The sequence below is a fragment of the Hyla sarda genome, chromosome 3, assembly GCF_029499605.1.
Source record: "Hyla sarda isolate aHylSar1 chromosome 3, aHylSar1.hap1, whole genome shotgun sequence".
In the NCBI taxonomy this organism is placed as follows: Eukaryota; Metazoa; Chordata; class Amphibia; order Anura; family Hylidae; genus Hyla; species Hyla sarda.
In genome coordinates this window covers 158,645,340-158,671,986 of record NC_079191.1, presented here as the reverse complement: position 1 = coordinate 158,671,986, position 26,647 = coordinate 158,645,340, and the positions used below count along the sequence as shown (strand labels likewise).

At 42.5% G+C, this 26,647-nt stretch overlaps 1 protein-coding gene across 5 annotated transcripts in view; it reads right to left on the bottom strand.

Annotated features, from left to right (window-relative positions):
* Positions 1 to 14,853, bottom strand: part of ACAP2 (ArfGAP with coiled-coil, ankyrin repeat and PH domains 2) — a 102,594-nt gene extending 87,741 nt beyond the window's left edge. For all 5 annotated transcript variants that reach the window (XM_056565372.1, XM_056565374.1, XM_056565376.1 and 2 more), the window contains exon 1: positions 14,603 to 14,853. In XM_056565372.1, the coding sequence (XP_056421347.1) occupies positions 14,603 to 14,655 (53 nt within the window). In that variant the 5' untranslated portion in view covers positions 14,656 to 14,853. The remainder of the gene's footprint in view (positions 1 to 14,602) is intronic.
* Positions 14,854 to 26,647: the final 11,794 nt, after the last annotated feature.

The following is a 26,647-nucleotide window of genomic DNA, read 5'->3' as shown; positions in this document are numbered from 1 at the left end:
CGCTGCCCAGTGGATTTTCTGCAGCATGAAATACATAGCATTGTGTGACCCTACCCTTAGACGTTTTCTTGGCTGTTTTCTGCCAAAAATGGTGCCACTCTTGTCCTGTGTGTGTGGTATTAGAACTTTGCTTCACTCACTTCAAATGGCAGAGAGCTGCAATACGACACACAAACTGAGGATAGGTGTAAACCTGTTTTTTGAGGGAAACAGCTATAATGTCCCTATAACTTCTCTGTACCTAGCAGACGTGCCGCTTCTATTTTTCATCTGCTTGGTGCATAGCTCTTTAAAATAATGAATCTATAGTATTCTCCTTTTAGCCACCACTGGGCTGGGGAATGTCTGGCTAACTGGCAGTGCAGGGGTCATTATTATTGGGGAGTAGTATTATGAGCAAGGGTGATAGATAGCCAGCTTGGAGTAGTAGTAAATAGGATATATAATGAGTATAGCATGAGTTATATTTTTTAATGGTGTTTTAACCCCTTAAGGACTCAATTTTATTTTTACGTTTTCGTTTTTTCCTCCTCGCCTTCAAAAAATCATAACTATTTTATATTTTCTTCCACAGACTAGTATGAGGGCTTGTTTTTTGTGCGACCAGTTGTCCGTTGTAATGCCATCACTCACTTGACCATAAAATGTATGGCGCAACCAAAAAAATACTATTTGTGTGGGGAAATTAAAAAGAAAACCGCAATTTTGCCAATTTTAGAAGGTTTCGTTTTCACGCCGTACAATTTACAGTAAAAATGACATGTGCTTTATTCTTTGGGTCAATACGATAAAAATGATACCCATGATAATATACTTATCTATTACTGTTGCGCTTAAAAAAAAAATCGCAAACTGTTTAACCAAATTAGTACGTTTAAAATCCCCCTATATTGAAGACCTTTTTTCATTTTTCCGTATAAACGGCAGTATGAGGGCTCATTTTTTGCGCCATGATCTGGACATTTTATTTATATCATATTTGCTTATATAAAACTTGTAATACTTTTTTTTGGATTAAAATGAGATAAAAAAAGCTATTTTGGAATTTTTTTTTTTTTACGTTCACCGTACGGTATCATTAACATTTTATTTTAATAGTTGGGATACCAAATATGTATATAAAATAAATATATTTTCTTTTTTTCTTTTTTTTTTAACACTTGAAAAATGATGTCCGGTTGCATCCGTTTTTTAAGAAAAAAACATATACGTTTTTAACTTTTCACTCCATTTCCAAGAAAAAAAACTGTGCAAAGTCAAAAACCAGATGGGAAAATGGGACAATTTACGTTTTTATTGGGGAATGGGGGTGTTTCACATTTTTTTAACTTTTTTTTTCCATTTTAATAGTCCCCATAGGGGACTATTTATAGCAATCATTCGATTGCTAATACTGTTCAGTGCTATGTATAGGACATAGCGCTGCGGGCGATCCGATCATCCATTTTAATGTCCGCAATGCTGCAGATGCCGTGATCTGTATTGATCACGGCATCTGAGGGGTTAATGGCGGACATCCGCGCGATCGCTGATGTCCGCAATTACGGGCGGGTCCCTGGCTGCAATCAGCAGCCAGGACCTGCCGTGCATGAAGCGAGCATCGCTCCAATGCTCACGGTTACGTATAGGACGTAAGTGTACGTCCTGGTGCGTTAAGTACCAGCTCACTAGGACGTACATTTACTTCCTGCGTCGATAAGGGGTTAAACTTTAAATTTCTCTGCTTTAGGGTATTTTAACATGTACAGTATCTGCTATATACTTACTATCACAGAGAAGGGGCGGCACTCGTGCTATTCCGTGGTGCACGCGGAGGATAATAGGATAAGGTAAAAAATCCCGGCACTCACTTGAAATCTTCTGCAAAGTGGTGAGTGTTTATTCACACAGTGCATACATAACATATCTGTTATATGCACTGTGCGAGTAAAAACTTACCACTTTGCAGAAGATTTAAAGTGAGTGCCGGGATTATTTCCTTTATCTGCTATATACTTTACTGCATATTTTCTGCAGCTGATTTTGCAACTCATTGACTTCAATGGGTAGCAAAATAACCTGCAGAAAACATGCAGCAAAATATGCAGCAGATACTTTACCTGTGAACATACCATTAAGAAGCAAATAAAGGAGGAATCATATGCAGCAGAGATGTGGGCACTGTGCACAGTATATCATATCTCATAATATATATGTATTTAATTTTGGCTTCTAAATGTTTGATGTTAGGGGCCAATGGCTCCTGACTAATTGTTTGTATTCTCGGCCCTGCCAGTGCAAATCCTGACCATATGAACCTCCCCTAAGTCAAAATTAGGGTATACATTAGGACCTTCCTGTTCAGCCAATCACTGCAAAGACAGAACACCGCTGCGGCAAGTCAGTGGGAAGGTCCTGCAAGCAGCTTCTTGTCTCGGAAGAATGAAACAGGAGAAGACACAGACTCCTTGGAGGTAAAAGTCGTCTGCAGCAGACAAATGGGGCTAGGTAAGCGAGGTCTGGGGTTGAGCCACTGCCGAAATTCAAATGCAAGGTAACAATGGCTGGATTTTGCGGGCATGTACCGGTAATCGTGATTCGAGTGTTTTTGCAACAAATCGTGCAGTCCTAGTATAGACAAATCAAAACTTCATCAGCACAGAAGAGCAAAGTTCTCAGCATGTAAAGTGTTATATTTACAACAAAAACATATATATTGTAAAATGTCTTTCATCTGGTATCTAATATATAAATAATACGATAGGGTAAGAAGATCTGGAATAACCAATTACAGGACTGATAATAGAATCAAACTTTATATTGCAATTATTTTACACACAAATGTCCGTTCGGCCACGTCTTCCTAGAATACTTTTGATGCACAATTCGTGTGTGCCTGGTAATTGTTTCACAATTTGAAAAAGTCTATTGTATTTCTACACTCGCCTAATTACAGTTAGCGAGCGCGGCTATAACATGACCAGACTGCACGCTGCTCCTGACGCTTGGTTTGTCAAAGCAAATAAGATTATTGTCAAGGATCATTACAACTCGCCATTCCTAAGAGGGGCGCAGCACAGCTGAAGTGAGCGCTTGTGATGAGCTTAGCTGGAGTGGTTTGGCTACGTAGAAAAATATGTATATTGAAAGCGACAGAAAACTTAAAGCAACTTTTAATATTGACTGTATTGTAGAACAATGGATAACCAGTTAAAGGGGTACTCCACCCTTAGACATCTTATCCCCTATTCAAAGCATAGGGGATAAGAGGTCTTATCGCGGGGGTCCCGCTGCTGGGGACCCCCACAATATAGCACGCAAGCACCCACCTGTTTCTGCTCCGGAAGCGCTGGAGGGTCTGGCTCCCAACCACGGGGAGGGAAGATCGTGACGTCACGACTCCGCCCCAGTGTACATCACGCCCCGCCCCCTCAATGCAAGTCTATGGGAGGGGTTGTGACGCTGTCACGGCCCCTCCCATAGACTTGCATTGATGTGTGTGGTCTGACTACCTTGACCCTTTCGATCTTTAGAATGGACTGGTCACAGCAGTAATGACGAATGGTGGTTCCTTTAATGATTTTGCCGGTAAAGTGATGTTTCTAGCCATTCACTGTGCATAGGACATGGTGAAGAGTACAACTGTGCAGGAAAACCCCAAGGGGCATCTCCATCCTTTCTTCTCCAAATCAACAGTATTTTCAGAGGTTGGACCGCCACCAATCATAGCTATAACATTGGATTATGACAACTCAAAAAGTTATCCCCTATCCACAGTATGGTAGGGGTCCGACCACTGGAGGATGAACAGAAGAAAGAACAGAGAAAAATTGTCCCATGAATGAATGGTACAGAGTGTATGTGCACAGTCAGTGTTCCATTCACCCTCTAGGGGGCTTTAGAACATAGCCGAGCACTGTGATCTATTAGGGGTCCCAGTGACCATAGCACAACAATCAGCTGGTTATCCATGTGGGTAGAAATAACTTTTTGAGTTTGGAATACGTCTTTAAGGATGCATTCACACCACGTTTTTGCAATACAATTCCCGTATCAGGTTTTTGTTGAAAAACGGATTCCTCAAAACCTGACTAAACTGTATCAAAACGTGTGTACAAATTTCAACCCGTATACGGTTTGAAATATGATGTCCGGTTGCATCCGTTTTTTAAGAAAAAAACTTATAAGTTTTTAACTTTTCACTCCATTTTGAATAAAGTTTCACTTGTTTGAAATTCCAAGAAAAAAAACTGTGCAAAGTCAAAAACCGGATGGAAATGTATGCACATACAGTTCTGTACAGTTTCCACTGTCTCCCATGTTAAAAAAAAACGTATACGGTTTTATACAGTTTTTCACCCGGACCAAAAAAAGTGGTAGACTACGATTTTGGGTATGGGAAAAAAAACTGTAAAACTGTACAGGATGCAAAACAGACACAATCTGATGCATCTTTTGGCATACGGTTTTCAATGGAAAGTCAATGCATATGGTTTTCAATACGGTTCCATACGATTTTCACATTGAAAACATAAACGGGGACTGTATTGCAAAAACGTGGTGTGAATGCAGCCTGACATACAAGAGCACAGTCATGTAAAAAAACACATAGCAGCCAAAGTATAAAAGCAATTGTTGCCGAGTGTACAACCAATAATGAAGCGTAACCTTATGATTTACTACTCTGCTTTATTTTTCTGCAACATTTTCCAACACAGTCAGAAAGCTTCATAAGAAGATGCTAAACAACTACTTTTCAACGTATCAAGTCCATGGACTGCTTTCGGGGGGGAGGGGGGCGGGTGACACAAAATTGGTTACAGATGCTGGCTAAATGCTTTATATATTACGATTTTTATCATCCTCCTTTTTCCACTGTCCTCTGCCAAGTGAAATATAACATTTCATATACAGCAGTGATGGGGGAAGGGGACAGCATTGCTTTTATGACCATTGGTTACAGATGTAGCAGCCTATAGTGTCACATTAGGGCCAAATTCTGCAGCCTGAAATGATTTTATACAAGTTTTCATCAAGGCTTTTTTCTGCAGAGATTTTGCAGGTACTGAAGGTGAATGGGGCATTTAATGTCAGCCAGTGACTGGCCGCAGTGGTCATATGGACAGACCTAATGTCATGTTTGCAAAAACAAAACAAAAAAGATCAAAAAATGTAAAGACCAAGACCAAGGAACAAGGCTGCTGAGCTATAGAGCATTGACATTCAAGGGGTAGTCCAGTGGTGAAAAACTTATCCCCTATCCTAAGGATAGGGGATAAGTTTGAGATCGCGGGGGTCTGACCGCTGGGGTCCCCTGCGATCTCTCTGTACAGGGCCCCGGCTCTCCGCCCAGATAGCGGGTGTCGACCCCCGCACGAAGCGGCGGCCGACACGCCCCCTCAATACATCTCAATGGCAGAGCCGGAGATTGCCGAAGGCAGCGCTTCGGCTCTGCCATAGAGTTGTATTGAGGGGGCGTGTCGGCCGCCTTGTGCGGAGGTCGACACGCCCCCTTCCCGCGGGCTGTTGGGGCTCCGTACAGGAGATTGCAGGGGGCCCCAGCAGTCGGACCCCCCGCGATCTCAAACTTATCCCCTATCCTTAGGATAGGGGATAAGTTGCTCACCACTGAGTAACCACTGGACTACTCCTTTAATTTCAAAATATGGTGAATGATAGACTCAGGGGGTGGGATTACTAGTTTCATTTACTACCCCTCTCCAACCTAAACAATATCCACGCCTCAAGCCGCCTGACACCCCATTAGCCTCCTAACCATACTCCCTCAGCCTAGTATTTATACCATATTTTACAATAAAATTCCCTCCCATCTGACAATTCACTGAAAAGTGCAGATAGGCCACTAAATAGTAAAACTCCTACTAGTACCTTAATCAGGATGTGCATTTAAAGGGCACCCCCTAGGGAACAAAGTGATTTAAAAATTAAAAATAAATGGGGAGATTTATCAAGACCTGTCCAGAGGAAAAGTTGCCCAGTTGTCCATAGCAACCAATCAGATCGCATCTTTCATTTTTAACAAGGCCTCTGCAAAATGAAAGAAGTGATCTGATTGGTTGCTATGGGCAACTGGGCAATCTTTCCTCTGGACAGGTTTTGATAAATCTCCCCCAAAATCTCTATGTTTAGAAATTGGCCTCAGGCCCTCTTTAAAGGGTTAATCCTGTTTTGAAAAATCCATTTCCTTTAAAAATGTTTTTTTCTTCTTCTTTAAACGGCGATACAGATGCAAAAAAGTGTCAAGTGAAGCCTAAAGCTTTTCCTTACATTAACTTTCCAATGAGACAGTTTAGCATAAGGTAACAGGAATTTTAATATAGTTCAGAGTTTCACCATGCCAAATTTAGGTCAAATGTTCACACCAGGAACTGCTGGAAATGAGGAATTTCCTTAAAACTAGTCACAAGCATTGGGATGGTTTCACACATGGCATTTTTCCAATAAAGCTTCAGAGAACACTTATTTTTCTTAAAAAAATAAATAAAGTCCAGTTGAGAGTCAGCAGGAAAACATAAAGCAATAAATCAACAATGCTTTTTTTATGTTAGTAACGTTTTGTGGGTCAGTTTTCCAAAAAATGCTGTAGCTATGGTGTTTTTTCACCTAGTTTGTGGCACTTTTCCTCTTAAAGGGGTTATCCAGGAAAAAACTTTTTTTTATATATCAACTGGCTCCAGAAAGTTAAACAGATTTGTAAATTACTTCTATTAAAAAATCTTAATCCTTTCAGTACTTATGAGCTTCAGAAGTTAAGGTTGTTCTTTTCTGTCTAAGTGCTCTCTGATGACACGTGTCTCGGGAAACGCCCAGTTTAGAAGCAAATCCCCATAGCAAACCTCTTCTAAACTGGGCATTTCCCGAGACACGTGTCATCAGAGAGGATTTAGACAGAAAAGAACAACCTTCAACTTCAGAAGCTCATAAGTACTGAAAGGATTAAGATTTTTTAATAGAAGTAATTTACAAATCTGTTTAACTTTCTGGAGCCAGTTGATATATATAAAAAAAAGTTTTTTTCCTGGATAACCCCTTTAAATTCCGGACTGACTTTCTACAGTAATGATTCTTCCACGCTACAGACATTCAGGCAGCGGACTTTCGCAGGCTGGAGAACGAGCCCTTATTCTGACACTATTCTCCAGCTGGTAATTATGGTCCATGCAGAAGCTATTTCGTGTGCAAGGCGTAGTTCTTTAGACTGAGGAGTCTGAAGAAGTGCACTTGGCACGCGAAATAGCTATGACCCTCTCTCGGCGGTGGCCTGTACTCCCGTTTGCTGTATGCCGTTTGCACCGTAAATAAATGTCATTGTTCCTGCATCAACTATGTGGTGAGTGCTATCAGTTCTTTTATTTTACTGTATCGGTGGACTATTCTCTGTGATTGAGCACTCCGAAGTAAGCGGAACCAGGTTGGGTATGCCTTGCATGTCCCGTACCTGGCATTGCTGTGCCCAATGCTGTCTCTATTGGAAGTTAAAACAAGAAAGAAGAGCGTTCCATAGCGTAAAACCGCCAATCCAGGGTCAAATTTAAAGTGGTACAAAACCCTTACCGAAGGCGGTTGTGTGAACTCACACACAACAATGGTTTGCGTGGATGAGAGAGTACATCTGGTCTGCAGCCTCCCCAACCTAGGCAATATTCAACAGGTGAGGACTTTCAAGAGGTGGTGGTGGGTGGGGGTAACGGCGCCGGCCAAGGTCGAACACGTCCAGTGAGTTAAAGATGTTTTATTCAAATGCAACGCGTTTCACTGCACTTAGGCAGCTTCATCATGAAGCCGCCTAAGTGCGGTGAAACGCGTTGCATATGAATAAAACATCTTTTACTCACCGGACGTGTCCGATCTTGGCCGGCGCTGTTATCCCCCACCGTCTATTGATAGATATCTAACTGAGTAGTTCTACTTCCTTGTAAGACGCCTTACATTCTGACCACATCAGACAGGCACAAGACTGTACCACAAGATCTTCTAGCCTGTGGTTTAGTCTTCCTTTTGCACATATAATGTTAGAGGAGGGAAAAAAAAAAAGTTCAAAAAATGCAAATAGGCCTCAGGTTTGCATTTAGAACTTTCTTACAAATTTGTGTCACATTTTCTTACAGTCAGCTATCCACTTCCCTTCCAGTTAACTACTACTACAAAAATAAAAAATAAATTAAAAAAAAAAAACATCAGTCAGCAAACCCTGAGGCTGTAAAACTGCTTGCAAAAGTGGAGGGAGCAAACTATTCTAAAACTGGTCTGTAGATGACTACGCATTATACGAACCTTGTGATGGTCTGGCAATACTTAAGACGCTCAGGACGCGATGCAGAGAAATACGTAAGAAGACACCAGAACACAGATTTAGTGGCACAATGAAAGAAAGAAGACTGTACATTCCGACTGGTCAGGAGTATAAACCGTACTGGTCATGTATCTATATCAAGACCATTGTTTCCCAACCAGGGTGCCTCCAGTTGTTGCAAACTACAACTCCCAGCATGCCCGGACAGCCTTTGGCTGTCCGGGCATGCTGGAAGTTGTAGTTTTGCAACAGCTGGAGGCACCCTGGTTGGGAAACACTGATCTAGACACAAATCCCAGACATATACAGTATATCCATGCACACAACCTTCTCCTTATGACGCAGTCTGGGGTGCGCCACCTATGAAATATATACACAGACTTATTTCCTTCCTCCACTAGATAAGCATCTTTGAAGAGTTTCCCTTTTTCCTCATAACACTGACAAAATACAGTAGATGCCAAAAATGTTGCTAAGCTGAAGTTACTATTCCTCGCTTTTAAATCTAGTTTAGACCATGCTTAGACTGGGAAGTTTAGTGGTAAAAAAAAGTTTGGGGAAAAACCTGAATAATACAGAGATATCATGAGTTATGTTAAAGGGGTACTCCAATGGAAAAAATATATATATATATTTTTTTAAATCAACTGGTGCTGAAAAGTTAAACAAATTTGTAAATTACTTCTATTTAAAAATCGTAATCCTTCCAGTACTTAGCTGCTGTATGTTGCAGAGAAAGTTCTTTTCTTTTTGAATTTCCTTTCTGTCTGATCATATTGCTCTCTGCCGTCACCTCTGTGTGTCTCAGGAACTGTCCAGAGCAGGAGAGGTTTGCTATGGGGATTTTCTCCTGCTCTGGACAGTTCCTGGCATGGACAGAGGTGTCAGCAGAGAGCACGGTGGTCAGACAGAAAGGAAATTCAAAAAGAAAAGAATTTCCTCTGTAGTATACAGCAGCTGATAAGTACTGGAAGGATTAAGATTTTTAAATAGAAGTAATTTACAAATCTGTTTAACTTTCTGGCACCAGTTGATTTAAAAAAATACAATAAAATAAATGTTTTCCACTGGAGTACCCCTTTAAGTGACAACGTGGCACTACTGCATAAGCAGTGTATATGTTAAAGGGCTATTTCCATGTGATATTGTTACAGCCATAACAGTATACACTGGAGATTTGTGAAAACCTGCGCAGAGCAAAAGTGGAGCAGTTGCCCAGAGCAACCAATAATTTTTTTTTTTTTTTTTTTAAAGGGAAACTATCACCAATTTGATCCGCACTAACCTGTTGGTACAGGTGTGTAGTGTGGGTGACACCGATGATAACCATACTTACCGGTCCCTGTCCATAGTCCCGTTGGCCTGCTAAGTTCTTTGTTCAGTCGGCAGGCTTGCTTTGGGTGGCAAAACTTCAGGAGCAGTGGTCATCGTGCCCCAAGCCTATAGCCAGACTGAGGAAGATAACGGGGCTATGGAACAGAGACAGGTAAGTATGGTTATCATCAGTGTCACCCACACTACACACCTGTACCAACCGGTTAGTGCAGGTGAAACTGATGACCGTTTCCCTTTAAAAATTAAAGAATCGATCTGATTGGTTGCTATGAGAAAACTGCTCCCCTTTTCCTTTGCACAGGTTTTGGTAAATCTCCCCTATGACTTTTTATGATCCTTAGGCTGATGTGACCCTTGGTCTTTTTACCCTGTTTCTTGTACAGCAGCACTCGTGCCATTCACTGTAAAGGTAACTGTGACACATCCCTACATAGGTGAACAGTGCTAAGATATAACTACCTGCAGAGCGAGTGGATGGGAGACTCAACGTGCAGAAGAACACTGTGGAGCAGATCGACACCCTCCTTTACCAAAGACATTCTAGCAATGTCATACCTTACCAGGAAAGAACATCTATTATGTTCCCAAAAAGACTCAAAATGGCAGCCTAGTATAACTCATATACAGTCAAACCTCTTTAAAAGGGGTACTCTGATGCTCAGCGTGCTGTTCCGTACGCTGGAGCCGGGAGCTCGTTACATCATAGCCCCGCCCCACCCCCTCATGACGCCATGCCCCGTCCCCTCAATGCAAGTCTATGGGAGGGGGCGTGACATCCGTCACGCCCCCTCCCATAGACTTCCATTAAGGGGGTGGGGCGTTACATCATGAAGCAGCGGGGCTATGATGTCACAAGCTTCCGGAGCCGGCTCCAGCGTTCGGAATAGTTTGTTCCAAACAGTGAGCAGCGGAGTACCCCTTTAAGAAGACAACCCCCTTATCCGGACTGGATTCCATGTGACAGATTTTCAGTCCACCATAAAGTATGCATTACGTGACCCCCTCCAATCTGAATCCCTGTGCCGCCTCATCATCATTCTGCTTTCTTTGTTGGCCACAAACTCACCACCGCGAGAAGCCATCAAGGTCTGACCACAGATAACTCCATTACCATTTTATCTAAATGGACCTTTACACATATGAATGAAAGGTTATTAGCAGCCGACATGTCTTAGCTATTAGGGACAGCTAAATGCTAAGGGACTAATGGATACTTGGGGCGCTTATAGGCTAAATGAGCGAAGGGATGTTCGATTCTCCTTGCAGCCGCCTTCCACAGATCTCAATATGAGGCGTCTGCACTGTGCACGCGAGAAAATGATTCCGCAGAAAGAATTATGTTCATCCTTTCAGTGGAATCCACTATGGGACTCTGCATGGAATATCCGAATTAAAATTTAGTGTCAAACATACACTAAAGGTGCCTTAATTAAAGGGGTTCTCCAGTGGAAAACATATATTTTTTTTAAATCAAATGGTGCCGCTAAGTAAAAACAGATTTGTAATTGACTTCTATTTAAAAATCGTAATCATTCCAGTACTTATCAGCTGCTGCATACTACAGAGGAAGTTCTTTTCTTTTTGAATTTCTTTCCCGTGTGACCATAGTGCTCTCTGCTGTCACCTCTGTCCATGTCAGGAACTGTCCAGAGCGGGATATGTTTTCTATGGGGATTTGTCCCTTCTTTGGACAGTTCCTGACATGGACAGAGATGTCAGCAGAGAGCACTGTGGTCAGACAGAAAAGAAATTCAAAAAGAAAAAAAAAAAACTTCCTCTGTAGTATACAGAAGCTGATAAGTACTGGAAGTATTAAAAGGGGTACTACGGTGAAAACCTTTTTTCTTTTAAATCAACTGGTGGCAGAAAGTTAAACATTTGGAAATTACTTCTATTAAAAAATCTTAATCCTTCCTGTACTTATTAGCTGCTGAATACTACAGAGGAAATTCTTTTCTTTTTGGAATGCTCTCTGATTACATCAGTTCTCTCTGCTGACGTAGTAATAATAATAATAACACTTTATTTATTGTTGTCCTTAGTGGGATTTGAACCCAAGTCCCTAGCACTGCAAGCCAGCAGTGCTAACCACTGAGCCACCATGCTGCCCTTAGCATAAATCTGCTATACATCTGCTATGCATGGTTGCTAAAATGGACAGAGATGTCAGCAGAGAGCACTGTACCCCTTTTAAGATTATTAAATAGAAGTAATTTACAAATCTATTTAACTTTCTGGCACCAGTTGATTTTAAAAGCGCATAGTCTGAGCCCTGATGGACTGAGTGAGGCCACTACAAGGACCAAACTAACTGTTGAAGTTGTAAAATAAATGAAGGATCACATCACTGAAGTTAATCTACTGAATTGTAGAACTGGTGAATGGTAGAAATTCCACAAGTACTTCATGAGAGCCAAGTACAGTTTCCTACATCTATCCCAGGGAAGTGGGTGTAACCTGATGCCAGCTCCAGTATGCCAAAATACTATACTAAAACTACCTTTTATTGTCAACTGAAGCCCTCCTGTCATATTGCTGACTAATACTTTGACTTATTGAGCTGTATACTTTCACCAAATAGTAAACCCAAAAATGTCTCAAACTGTCCATTTTTTTCGAATTTACTACCAAAACTGAGATTTTGAGGAAACTAGTCGCTATGATGTACACAGCACACTATATAACATTCATACATAGTATATCATGTACACACCAGGGAGGAGACTTATCAAAAACTGTGCAGAGAAAAAGAGGACTAGTTGTCTATAGCAACCAATTAGCTTTCATTTTCAACAAAGCATCTGAAAAATGAAAGAAGGGATCTGATTGGTTGTTATGGACAACTGGTCAATTTTTTCTCATAACAGGTCTTAATAAATCTCCCCTATATAACAACCATACAGAGTTTATCATATATACATTATATCATATATACACTATATAAAAAACAGTATATCATATATACACTATATAAAAAACAGTATATCATATATACACTATATATAACAACCAGAGTATATCATACATACACTAAATAACAACCAGAGTATATCATATATACATTATATCATATACACACTATATAACAACCAGAGTATATCATATATACACTATATATAACAACCAGAGTATATCATATATACACTATATACAACAACCAGAGTATATCATATATACACTATATACAACAACCAGAGTATATCATATATACACTATATACAACAACCAGAGTATATCATATATACACTATATATAACAACCAGTTTATCATATATATATATATATATATATATATATATATATATATATACACTATATAAAAAACAGTATATCATATATACACTATATATAACAGCCAGAGTATATCATATACACATTATATAACAACCAGACTATATCATACATACACTATGTCATATACACACTATATAACAACCAGAGTATATCATACATACACTATATATAACAACCAGAGTATATCATACATACACTATATCATATACACACTATATAACAACCAGAGTATATCATACATACACTATATATAACAACCAGAGTATATCATACATACACTATATCAAATACACACTATTTAACAACAATACAGAGTATATCATATATACACACTATATAACAACCAGAGTATATCATACATACACTATATATAACAACCAGACTATATCATACATACACTATATATAACAACCAGACTCAACCAGACTATATCATACATACACTATATATAACAACCAGACTATATCATACATACACTATATATAACAACCAGACTAGATCATACATACACTATATATATATATATATAACAACCAGACTATATCATACATACACTATATATAACAACCAGACTATATCATACATACACTATATATAACAACCAGACTATATCATACATACACTATATATAACAACCAGACTATATCATACATACACTATATCATATACACACTATATAACAACCAGAGTATATCATATATACACTATATATAACAACCAGAGTATATCATACATACACTATATCAAATACACACTATTTAACAACCATACAGAGTATATCATGTACACACCATGGGGGAGATTTACCAAAACCTGTCTAAAGGAAAAGTTGCCCATAGCAACCAATCAGATCGCTTCTTTCATTTTTGAAAAAGACTCTAAATAAAATGAAAGAAGCAATCTGATTGGTTGCTATGGGCAACTTAGCAACTTTTCCTCTGGACTGGTTTTTATAAATCTCCCCCAATATATTAAGCATACACAGTATATGACGCACTGTGAAAAACGAAAGCCGAAAATTAGGTTGCTATGGGCAACTGCACCACTTTTCCCTCTAGAGCAGTGGTCTTCAACCTGCGGACCTCCAGATGTTGCAAAACTACAACTCCCAGCATGCCCGGACAGCCGTTGGCTGTCCGGGCATGCTGGGAGTTGCAGTTTTGCAACATCTGGAGGTCCGCAGGTTGAAGACCACTGCTCTAGAGGATATAATAAATCTTCAGACACATATATATCTATTATGTACTCTCTCTCTACATATCATGCACACACTACATATAATGTATCTACACAGACTATACAGGTCAGGCATATGCTTTTCCTATGTAATGTTCAGCCCCCGTTATCTGCTATAGAATGAGAATGTCCTCCTGACCCCTGACCTATGGCCACCTCCTGTGGAGTTCTGTAGCCATCCTGTACAGTCCATTCTGCCCATTGTATGAGCCCAGCACTTCCTCATATTACAAGGGCCAGCACTGCCTGACCCCCCCACAGCTCCACACATGTACTTCAGCAACCTGTGGTACTGTGGCACTACAAGTCGCAGGCTGCCCTGCACAAAGGTCGAGGACCCCTCCGCACAGACGAGGCTGTCCAGCAGCCGCTCATGTGACCACAGGATACTTTCATGCAGTTTCAGAGTTCTATCCCCACCCAGTGATTCATGTCCCACGTTACCTAAACCGGGGCGAGTCCTTCAGACACTCCTCGAAATCCACCGTCACCTTCATGTCCCCGGCCTTAAGCTCCACGGGCTTCGTGAGGTAAGAGCAGGCTCACGGGCCGCGATCAGGGTGCACAGCCGGACAGGAAGACGGGAACGGAGGCCGCTAGGTGGCGCTGCTGTACATGTCCCCTCTCCCTACAGTGTACACAGAGGTTTCCCAGAGCTCCAGTACAGGCAGCACCGGCTTCTCCCCGCCCACCACACTGTGAGTGACAGCGCAGCCAGCCAATGGCGAGGAGGCCGGGCAGCCCACAGGTCATCGGAGGGCGCGCCTGGTTGCTAAGTCCTCCAGGGAAGTGGGATGAGTCACCCTGGAGGGAAGGGAGGAGAGGAGGCCTGGGAGAGGACAGGGCGAGGTGCAGCGGGGATTAATGGTTGTGTCTTTGAGAGGAGCCAGTCATGGAGGCAGTGTGTACTATAGTCATGTTCCTGCACCAAGAGAAGATATGGGGCCCCTGAATGTAAAGTCAGCCATACCAGCTAAAAGACGCAGAAGGAACATTCCTGGTGGTACACTGCTCCCTCAAGTTACAATATTCATTGGTTCCAGGACGACCATTGTATGTTGAAACCATTGTATGTTGAGACCAGAACTCTATGGAAACCTGGTAATTGGTACTAAAGCAACCAAAATGTCACCCAGAAATAGGAAACAGTGAGGATTAAAGACAAATAAGTAGATAACTAATATATATAAAGCAAATCCTTACATATAAAAGTAAGAAAGATCTGCTGGGAGCTGTAATCACTGTCTGTCAGTGTTTCCCAAGCAGGAAGCCTCCAGCTGTTGCAAAACTACAACTCCCAGCATGCCCGGACAGCCAAAGGCTGTCCGGGCATGCTGGGAGTTGTAGTTTTGCAACAGCTGGTGGCACCCTGCTTGGGAAGCACTGGTCTATGTAGAGGACAGGAGCTTCTTCAGGGTCCTGTACAGTACACAGTATCCTAAAAAAGTTATGGAGCCGCCCTCACCTGGTGACCAAAGGAGCAGCTAATCCTGGCACAGGTAAAGAGTACAGAACATGCAATACCTTCCTGTACTGTAGGGGGCGCTACCAGACACCAGTCAGTGCATGCACTTCAGTAATACAGGAGTTTTACCAGTGAATGCCCATTCTGATTGGTCAGTTCCTTGACACGTTTCACAGATCTGGACTGTCCGTAGCATTGTATGTTGAGTCTGGTTTCAACTTACAATGGTCCAGAAAAGATCATTGTATGTTGAGGCCATTGTAAGTTGAGGGATCACTGTACTGTGCCATGCAGAAAAGGGCTTGTGTATTAAGGCTTGTTCACACTGCTAAAAACCATGTGGTTCTTGGTGCAGAAACTGCACCGATTTATGCCTTACGAACCGCGTAGTTCAACAACAACAACAAAAATCTCCCAATGATTTCAATGAGAGAAGTGGAATGTGCAGAAAAAGAAGTGATGTTGGGGTTAAATCAGGTTGCATTGCAGCTTCCAAAATGAAAAAATTCCTTCCATTACCTACTATTGAACGTGCTGTGATGCAGTTATGAAGAGCAATGCATCCTGATGGAATGTTTTCTTCCTTTTTCCGGTGTGGTCTTTTTTACTACATCTGATGCTTTTCTAATGAAACGTAAAGCTGATACCCAAATAAAACAATCCCATACCCTCACTCATACACAATAGGCATGCACTGCATGTAGCGGATCAGGGGAAATGGCTAGAGATGAGCGAACTTACAGTAAATTCGATTCGTCACGAACTTCTCGGCTCGGCAGTTGATGACTTTTCCTCTATAAATTAGTTCAGCTTTCAGGTGCTCCGGTGGGCTGAAAAATGTGGATACAGTCCTAGGAGACTCTTTCCTAGGAATGTATCCACCTTTTCCAGCCCACCGGAGCACCTGAAAGCTATGCAGGAAAAGACATCAACTGCCGAGCCGAGAAGTTCGTGACGAATCGAATTTACTGTAAGTTCGCTCATCTCTGGAAATGGCAATCATTCATCTGGAGCCTATTCACACTGAGGAAATCAGGATCCTCACTGCTCAAAATCGGGGTTATTTAAGCCATGCAATTCAAAGTCCCATTGACTAATTTGCTTTTCCAGGCAGATTCCCCCAAAAGAATAGACATGTTAGGATCTGGGTAAGAAGTTCCACTAGGGAACTTATGTAGTGTGAACTGAGCAGCAGAATCCCATTGAGATCCATGGGATTCTGCTGCAAGTGAATTCAGCTATGATAATCCATAGTGTGCTTGGGCCCTAAGGCTGTGTTTCAACCTTGGCAGTTTCTTTTTGGAAAACTGCCACTGGGGTTTTTGAGCCAAAGCCAGACATGTATTCAAAAGAAATGGGAAATATAAAGGAAGGACTTATATTTTCCCATCCGTATGGATCCTCTTCTGGCTTTGGCCTAAAAACTGCAGTTTAACAAAAAATTGCCAAGTGGAAACGCAGCCTTAGGGTAGGGTCATTGGGGGAGATTTATCAAAACCAATGCAGAGGAAAAGTTGCCCATAGCAACCAATCAGATCCCTTCTTTCATTTTTCACAGGCCTTTTCAAAAATGAAAGTAGCTAGCTGATTGGTTGCTATGGGCAACTGAGCAATTTTTCCTCTGCACAGGTTTTGATAAATGTCCCCCATTGGGTATACACAATGTATTTCACGCTGCACAACAGGAAATACACATAGTATTCTCCTATGAGCTTCCTTGCAGCAGCCCTGTGTACACAGTGAGGTTTGGAGGTAGGGTCAGTATGCTGACATGACTATGAAGCATGGGCCTGCCTCCGAACAACACTGCGCACACACAGCTGTTGCGGGAAAGCCCTATGTGTTTGCTCATAGAAGAATACGCAGTGGATTTGCCGCTGCACAGCAGATGTTGTGCCGCTTGAAATATGCTGCGTATACGCAATGTGTGGCCCTACCCTAACAGTCAATACACAGTTGAATTTTTGACAATGTTCTCATTCTATCAACAAAAAATAGGCTTAATGATGATAAAGTAAGAAGCGGTGCATCGCCTCAGCCAGTGACTGGCTGAGAGAACAAGTTCTGCACAGAATACTTGTGTCTGAAGCAGGAAGAAGAAGAAAATATAAGTGGACCGGAAGGAGAAGAATAGGAGCTGTAGGGACCAGGGGTAGGTAAGTATGGCTTTTTATTTTATTTTCTACAACATTCCCAAGCAACATGTTAATTTTTATCCAAATGATAGAATGATCCTTTAATACTACAAAATTAAAACGTGAATGACCACAAAAATAACTAAACCTCATCTGTGACAAATCAGCCCTTTTGTAAACCTTGGTCTTTTCTAATACTCAATCAGCACAGATTGCCAGCCCAAAAGCACCTATTGATTTCAATGGTATCAGAGTGTAACTACACAAAAAAGTGATATGTCAGTTCTTTTTTCTTTGGTTTTCCACTTCTCCACTCCAGGGTCTTTTAACGTGACACTGTGTGTTCTTTGATTTAGAAGAACACAGCATTTTATCCATGCGTGAACATACCCCATGCTAGAAAAGAAAGTCACTAGGAAAAACATTTACCACTCTTGTGGACTCAATACAGCTACTTGTGACTAGTGTTGGGCGCGAAAATTTGCACTATATTAGCTATATATTCGAAATTACGAATATTCGCATATTCCTTCTTTTCACTTGTGGGCCAATTAGAATGATGCAAATACACTTGTCACAGGTTATCAACAACATCCCTAGCAACCAATAGTAAAGTTGCCCACCCCTCACTGTTTTCTTTCTCGAATATGCAAATATTCGCATATGCTAATATAACGAATACGCAAAATTCGCAAATATAAGACGAATATTCGTCTATATATTCGCAAAATATCGCGAATTTGAATATGGGCAATGCCGCTTATCACTACTTATGACACAGTCCTCCATTTATATGAATACATGCAGCTTCTCCCAGCAGTATCAGCATAGCTTTATGGAACCAGGCCAACAACTTCTTTCTGAGAAGAGGTGGTTCAATTTTGATAACTCCTGTAATGTGCAAGTAAGATAGTGGGGCAAAAAAGTATTTAGTCAGCCACCAATTGTGCAAGTTCTCCCACTTAAAAAGATGAGAGAGGACTGTAATTTTCATCATTGGTATACCTCAACTATGAGAGACATAATGAGAAAAAAAAAATCCATAAAATCACATTGTCTGATTTTTAAAGAATTTCTTTGCCAATTATGGTGGAAAATAAGTCACCTACAAACAACAAGATTTCTGGCTCTCTCAGACCTGTTGTAACAGGTCACGGCAGGTGGTGGATCCCCTGGGCCTGTGTGGATGATGACGTGAGCCATGCCAGGGAGCAGAGTCTAAGGCGCCGGTGGTTTTCACCAGAGCCTGCCGCAAAGCGGGATGGTCTTGCTGTGGCAGGCAGCACCCAGGTCGCTTCCCCTGGCACGACTCGTCCACACAGGTTGCTGGGATGTGGCGTGGCACAAAAGGAAACTGGCAAGATGGGGTCAAGGTTGCAGAAGGGCAGGCGGCACAGGTGCAGGGTCAGGTAACGGAACAAGGATCAGGAACACGGATATCAGGAATAGTGTTGCTCGCGAATATTCGCAATTCGAATATTATTTGTGAATATCGCATATTCGCGAATTTCGCGAATATAACGCTATATATTCGTAATTACGAATATTCTTTTTTTTTTCTTCACAGTACACATCACAGTGATCAACCCTCTCTGCTTCCAGCTTGTGTGGTGTAAAGAAGGCTGTAATACTACTGTGTGAGACTGGCGTGCAAAAATTCGCATATGCGAAAATTAGCATATGCTAATTTTCGCATATGTGAATTTTCGCGTATGTTAATTTTGTATATGCTAATTTTCACATATGTTAATTTTCGCATATGCGAAAATAAAACGAGAATATAACGAATATGCGAATGTTCGCGAATATATGACGAATATTCGTCCATATATTCGCGAATTCGAATATGGCCTATGCCGCTCAACACTAATCAGGAACACAGTATGCTTTCTCTAGGGCACAATGGCAACAAAGATCTGGCAGGGAACAAAGGTGGTCAAGGTAGCAGAAGGTCAGGGCAGGCGGCACAGGTGCAGGGTCTGGTAATGGAACAAGGATCTGGAACACGGATATCAGAACCACAGAAACACAGTATGCTTTCTCTAGGGCACAATGGCAACAAAGATCCGTCAGGGAACAAAAGGAGGAGCTGATACTTAAAGACGGGATGCAGGTGTAAACACTTAATTAAATGAGTACTGACCCTTTTAAATGTAAGAGCTCCGGCGCGCGCTTGCGCCCTAGGAGGCGGGGGCACGCGCACTGGGGCTGCGAGAACAGGAAGAGCAGGGAGGTGACGGGCCGGCAGCAGGGACACAACAAGAAAGCTAACGGCCAACATGTCTGGCTGGAGCACAGATGTTACAGTACCCCCCTCCCCCTTTGGTCTCCCCCTCTTCTTTGGAACTCAGAAAGTTCCCCACTACATGAGACCAAGGGGTTTCTGGAATGGGCAAAGGCTGTAAGGGACTTGCAGGTTTCTGTCGTGGAGTCTTCCGTCTTCTAAGGCGACCAACTGGCAAAGAATGTCCCCAATTCAAGACTGTATTTGCACCTGAATTTGCGTAATTGCATCTTACAGTTCAGATTTTGTCAATTAACAGAAGAAATGTAGAAGGGCCAGACATGACGCGTCACTGGAAGGCTGTTTATGGACCTGGGAGGCACCAATGAAGTTGCCAGCGCAACCGGAGTCCAAAAAAGCAGAAGCGATGAAAGATGTCTTGACAGAGGAAAAAACTTGAACCGAGGTGGTCAAGCGAGGAAAGGTAATATTCACATCTAGAGATGCCACTCCAACTTGTCCAAGATGAGAGCGTTCTCCCGGACACGGAGGACCTATAAAACAGTCTTTTAGAAAGTGCTTCAGACTGGCACAATATAGGCACAAATTCTCATTACGTCAACAGGATCTTTCCTGCTGCGTTAAGCGAAAACGGTCCACTTCCATATCCTCTTCAGCAGGAGGCAGTAGACAGTACAGGTGGATGTTGGAACACGGATGCCAGACGAGATAATCGCCGTGTTCGGGCAGGTTCTTTTTCCTAAGGAAGTTCTTCCTGCCTCTCGGCAAAACGCACATCAATTTGAGTTGCAAAATGGATAAGTCCGCTCAGGTTAGTTGTAGAATCTCGTGGAGTGAGAGCATAGTTGATTCTAGAGGAATGTCTTTTTTTAAAGGAAGCACACAAGGCCTCGTCGTTCCAAGCAAGTTCAGAGGCAAGTGTGCGGAACTGAACCACATAGTCGCCAACGGAGGAGCTTCCCTTGGCAGAGGTTCAGAAGAGCCGTCTCGGCAGAGGAGGCTCGCGTGGGTTCTTCAGATGCATTGCAGAATTCTGCAAGGAAGGCCGACAGGTTCATAGAGGCCGGATCTCTACGATCCCAGAGAGGAGTAGCCCAGGCTAATGCTTTTCCAGACAGTAGACTGACCAAAAACACCACTTTAGCACGCTCCGTCGGGAACAGATCCGCGATGAGTTCTAGACGGATAGAACACTGTGTCACAAAGCCTCTACACAGCTTGGGATCTCCGTCATACTTAGAAGGCAAAGACAAAAAAAGCTTGGTCGCAGGAGAAGCTGCAGACACAGGAGGAGGCTCAGGAACAGGTGGCTGCTGCTGTTGCTGTTGTTGCTGCTGAGCATCAAGAAACTGTTGCACCATGGCTGAGAGTTGATTCAGTTGTTGCGCCTGACTGGCTAACTGCTGCAACTGTTGAGCCATGACAGTGGAAATATCCGAGACATCTTGCAAAGGCGCCCCAGCGGGATCCATAGCCGGATCTTACTGTAACTGGTCAAGGCAGGTGGTGAATCCTCTGGGCCTGTGTGGATGATGACGTGAGCCATGCCAGAGAGCGAAGTCTAAGGTGCCGCTGGTTTTCACCAGAGCCCGCTGCAAAGCTGGATGGTCTTGCTGGAGCAGGCGGCACCCAGGTTGCTACCCCTGGCACGATTCGTCCACACAGGTTGCTGGGTTGTGGCGTGGCAAAAAGGAAACTGGCAAGACGTGGTCAAGGTAGCAGAAGGTCAGGGCAGGCGGCACAGGTGCAGGGTCAGGTTACAGTACAAGGATCAGGAACACAGAAACACAGTATGCTTTCTCTAGGGCACAATGGCAACTAAGATCTATCAGGGAACAAAGGGAGGAGCTGATACTTAAAGGGGTACTCCGGTGAAAAACTTTTTTTTTAAATCAACTGGTGCCAAAAAGTTAAACAGATTTGCAAATTACTTCTATTAAAAAATCTTAATCCTTCCTGTACTTATTAGCTGCTGAATACTACAGTGGAAATTCTTTTCCGTTTGAAACACAGAGCTGTCTGCTGACATCATGAGCACAGTGCTCTCTGCTGACATCTCTGTCCATTTTTGGAACTGTCCAGAGTAAAAGGAAATCCCCATAGCAAACATATGCTGTTCTGGACAGTTCCTAAAATGGACAGAGATGTCAGCAGAGAGCACTGTGTTTCAAAAAGAAAAGAATTTCCGCTGTAGTATTCAGCAGCTAATAAGGAAGGAAGTACAGGAAGGATTAAGATTTTTTAATAGAAGTAATTTACAAATCTGTTTAACTTTCTGGCACCAGTTGATTTAAAAAAAAAAGTTTTTCACCGGAGTACCCCTTTAACCCCTTAAGGACCGGGGTTTTTTCCGTTTCTGCACTTTCGTTTTTTTGCTCCTTGCCTTTAAAAAATCATAACTCTTTCAATTTTGCACCTAAAAATCCATATGATTACTTATTTTTTGCGCCACCAATTCTACTTTGTAATGACGTCAGTCATTTTGCCCAAAAATCTACGGTGAAACGGAAAAAAAAATCATTGTGAGACAAAATTGAGAAATAACCCGCTGTTTTGTAACTTTTGGGGGCTTCCGTTTCTATGTAGTACATTTTTCTGTAAAAATTACACCTTATCTTTATTCTGTAGGTCCATACGATTAAAATGATACCCTACTTATATAGGTTTCATTTTGTCGTACTTCTGGAAAAAATCATAACTTCATGCACGAAAATTTATACGTTTAAAATTGTCATCTTCTGACCCCTATAACTTTTTTATTTTTCCGCGTATGGGGCGGTATGAGGGCTCATTTTTTGCGCCGTGATCTGAAGTTTTTAAGGGTGCCATTTTTGCATTGATAGGACTTATTGATCGATTGACTCATTAATCTTATTCATGATATAAAAAGTGACCAAAAATGCACTATTTTGGACTTTGGAATTTTTTTGCACGTACGCCATTGGCCGTGCGGTTTAATTAACGATATATTTTTATAATTCGTACATTTCCACACGCGGCGATACCATATATGTTTATTTTTATTTACACTGTGTTTTTTTTTATGGGAAAAGGGGGATGATTCAAATTTTTAATAGGGGAGGGGTTAAATGATCTTTATTCACTTTTTTTTCACTTTTTTTTTTTTTGCAGTGTTATAGCTCCCATAGGGACTTATAACACTGCACACACTGATCTTTTACATTGATCAGTGGTTTCTCATAAGAAACCAGTGATCGATGATTCTGCCGCTTGACTGCTCATGCCTGGATCTCAGGCACTGAGCAATCATTCGGTGATCAGACAGCGAGGAGGCAGGTAGGGACCCTCCGGCTGTCCTGTAAGCTGTTCAGGATGCCGCCATTTCGCTGCGGCTATCCCGAACAGCCAACTGAGCACCGCGATCAGTGCCGTGCGCTATTAGCGGCGGGTCCCGGCGTCACTATGATGCCGGGCCCGCCGTGATATGATGCGGGGTCACCGTGGGACCCCGCGTTATATCACGGGAGTGGGACCAAGGACGTACTCATACATCCTTGGTCCTTAAGAGGTTAAAGACGGGGTGCAGTTAACAAGTAAATGAGTACTGGCCCTTTAAATGTAAGAGCAACGGCGCACCCGCGCCCTAGGAGACGGGGGCACACGCGCCGGGGCTGCGAGAACAGGAAGAGCAGGGAGGTGAGTGACGGGCTGGGATTCGCATGTGGGCGCGTCCCACAATGAGAATCCCAGCCCCGCCAGCAGCGGGGACATGACAAGAGAGCGCTCATGGCCAGCGTGTCTGGCCGGAGAGCAGATGTCACACCTGTAACTTCTTCTTTAAGAGTCTCCTCTGTCCTCCACTCGTTACCTGTATTAATGGCACCTGTTTGAACTTGTCAGTATAAAAGACACCTGTCCACAACCTCAAGCAGTCACACTCCAAACTCCACTATGGCCAAGACCAAAGAGCTGTTGAAGGACAACAGAAACAAAATTGTAGACCTGCACCAGGCTGGGAAGACTGAATCTGCAATAGGCAAGCAGCTTGGTGTGAAGAAATCAACTGTGGGAGCAATTATTAGAAAATGGAAGACATACAAGACCACTGATAATCTCCCTCGATCTGGGGCTCCACGCAAGATCTCACCCCGTGGTGCCAAAATGATCACAAGAATGGTGAGCAAAAATCCCAGAACCACACAAGGTGACCTAGTGAATGACCTTCAGAAAGCTGGGACCAAAGTAACAAAGGCTACCATCAGTAACACACTACGCCGCCAGGGACTCAAATCAGTGGCAGATGTATCCCCCTGCTTAAGCCTGTACATGTCTGGGCTTGTCTGAAGTTTGCTAGAGAGCATTTGGAGGATCCAGAAGAGAATTGGGAGAATGTCATATGGTCAGATGAAACCAAAGTAGAACTTTTTGTTGAAAACTCAACTCGTCATGTTTGGAGGAGAAAGAATGCTTGCATCCAAAGAACACTATATCTACTGTGAAGCATGGGGGGTGGAAACATCATGCTTTGGGGCTGTTTTTCTGCTAAGGGACCAGGATGACTGGAAAGAATTAATGGGGCCATGTATCGTGAGATTTTGAGTTAAAACCTCCATCCATCAGCAAGGGCATTGAAGATGCAATGTGGCTGGGTCTTTCAGCATGACAGTGATCCCAAACACACCACCCGTGCAGCGAAGGAGTGGCTTCGTAAGAAGCATTTTAAAGTCCTGGAGTGGCCTAGCCAGTCTCCAGATCTTAACCCCATAGAAAACCTTTGAAGGGAGTTGAAAGTCCATGTTGCCCAGCGACAGCTCCAAAACATCACTGATAGGAGATGAGAGCTGCATGGAAGAATGCGCCAAAATACCAGCAACAGTGTGTGAAAACCTTGTGAAGACTTAGAGAAAATGTTTGACCTCTGTCATTGCCAACAAGGGATATATAACAAAGTATTGAGATGAACTTTTGGTTATTGACCAAATACTTATTTTCCACTATAATCTATATATAAAAAACTGAATGGGGGGGATTCATTAATCTATATAGAGTAATTTTAGGTGTATTTTCTTGCGCAAAATCTTGTGCAAGGATATTTCCTGCTTTCTTTTTGTGTGTCTTTTTTGTTGGAACTTTTTCTAAAGATGTCACCGTTCAGGTGTACCATAGAGCCGTTTTTCCTGTATATTGCGCAAATATACACCAGCTCCGAGCACACATACAAGTCTGCCTTATATTTTTTTCAAGAGCTGAGATGGGCTGGATTCTATTACTGCACATGATTCACAGAGACCCGTGCGCAAGGTTAGTAAATTTTGCACAGCTAAATGACAAATACAGAAAGGGGTAAAAAAAAGCTCTACCATACACTGATGTTGATGAATCCCCCCCAATGTGTGTGTGTATGTTCCAGCATCACGTCCAAACGGCTAAAGATATTAACATGAAACTTGGCACACATGTTACTTATATGTCAACAACAAACATAGGATAGGTGATTTAACCCTTACTCACCCCCATATTCCAGGGGCGGGGTTTATGTTTAAAGTCCCATACATGTCTATGGGAAATATGTTACTGCATAACTTCCAAACGGCTGGAGATATTTAGATAATACTTGGTCACATGTTACTTATATGTCCACTTAAAATATAGGATAGTTAATTTAACCCTTAACTATCCCCATTTGTGAGGGTCGGGGTTTTTGTTTAAAGTCCCATGCAAATCAATGGGAAATGTATGTTCCCACATAACTTCTGTACAGCTGGAGATATTTCAATACCTGGTACACATATTACAGGTCAGGATATGAGGACGGGATAGGAGGTCGGGATATGAGGACGGGATGGGAGGACGGGATAGGAGGACAGGGATAGGAGGTTGGGATAGGAGGACGGGATAGGAGGTTGAGATAGGAGGACAGGATATGAGGAATGGATATGAGGACGGGATAGGAAGTCGGGATAGGAGGTTGGGATAGGAGGACGAGATAGGAGGTCGGGATAGGAGGTTGTGATAGGAGGTCGAGATAGGAGGTCGAGATAGGAGGTCGAGATAGGAGGACGGGATAGGAGGATGGGATAGGAGGTCGGGATTGGAGGTCGGAATAGGATGACGGGATAGGAGGACGGGATAGGAGGTCGGAATAGGAGGTCGAGATAGGAGGACGGGATAGGAGGTCAAGACAGGAGGTCGGGATATGGGGTTGGGATATGAAGTCAAAAGCTTCCTCCTTTGTTTATTTTCCTCCCCAACAAGGATTAGGAAGGAAAAACTGGGCAACGCCTGGTATTCAGCTAGTTTACAAATAAATTAGTGTGGGTGAACAGCTGTAAAATAAGGGGTTACTCACTGAAATATGTAGGTTATGTGCAGAGTTTTGGTTGTACACAGCTTAATTCCTAATGTGCCCCAGCATGCATTAGAGGCAGGGAGCTAGCCGAGCTCCCCTGTCTCCTCCATATTCCCCCATCGCCCTCACCCCCTTCATCATTTTGCTAATGAAGGAAGCGGATCAGCACACAATAAGCAAAGTGCTGATGCACGGCTTCATTAGCATAATAGTGAAGGGGGAGAGGCCAACAGGGTAATATGGAGGAATGAGGGGAGCTCCTCCAGCCAGTTCCCCGCCTTTAGGAATTAAGCTGTTTACAACCTTAACTCTACACATAGCCTACGGATTTTAG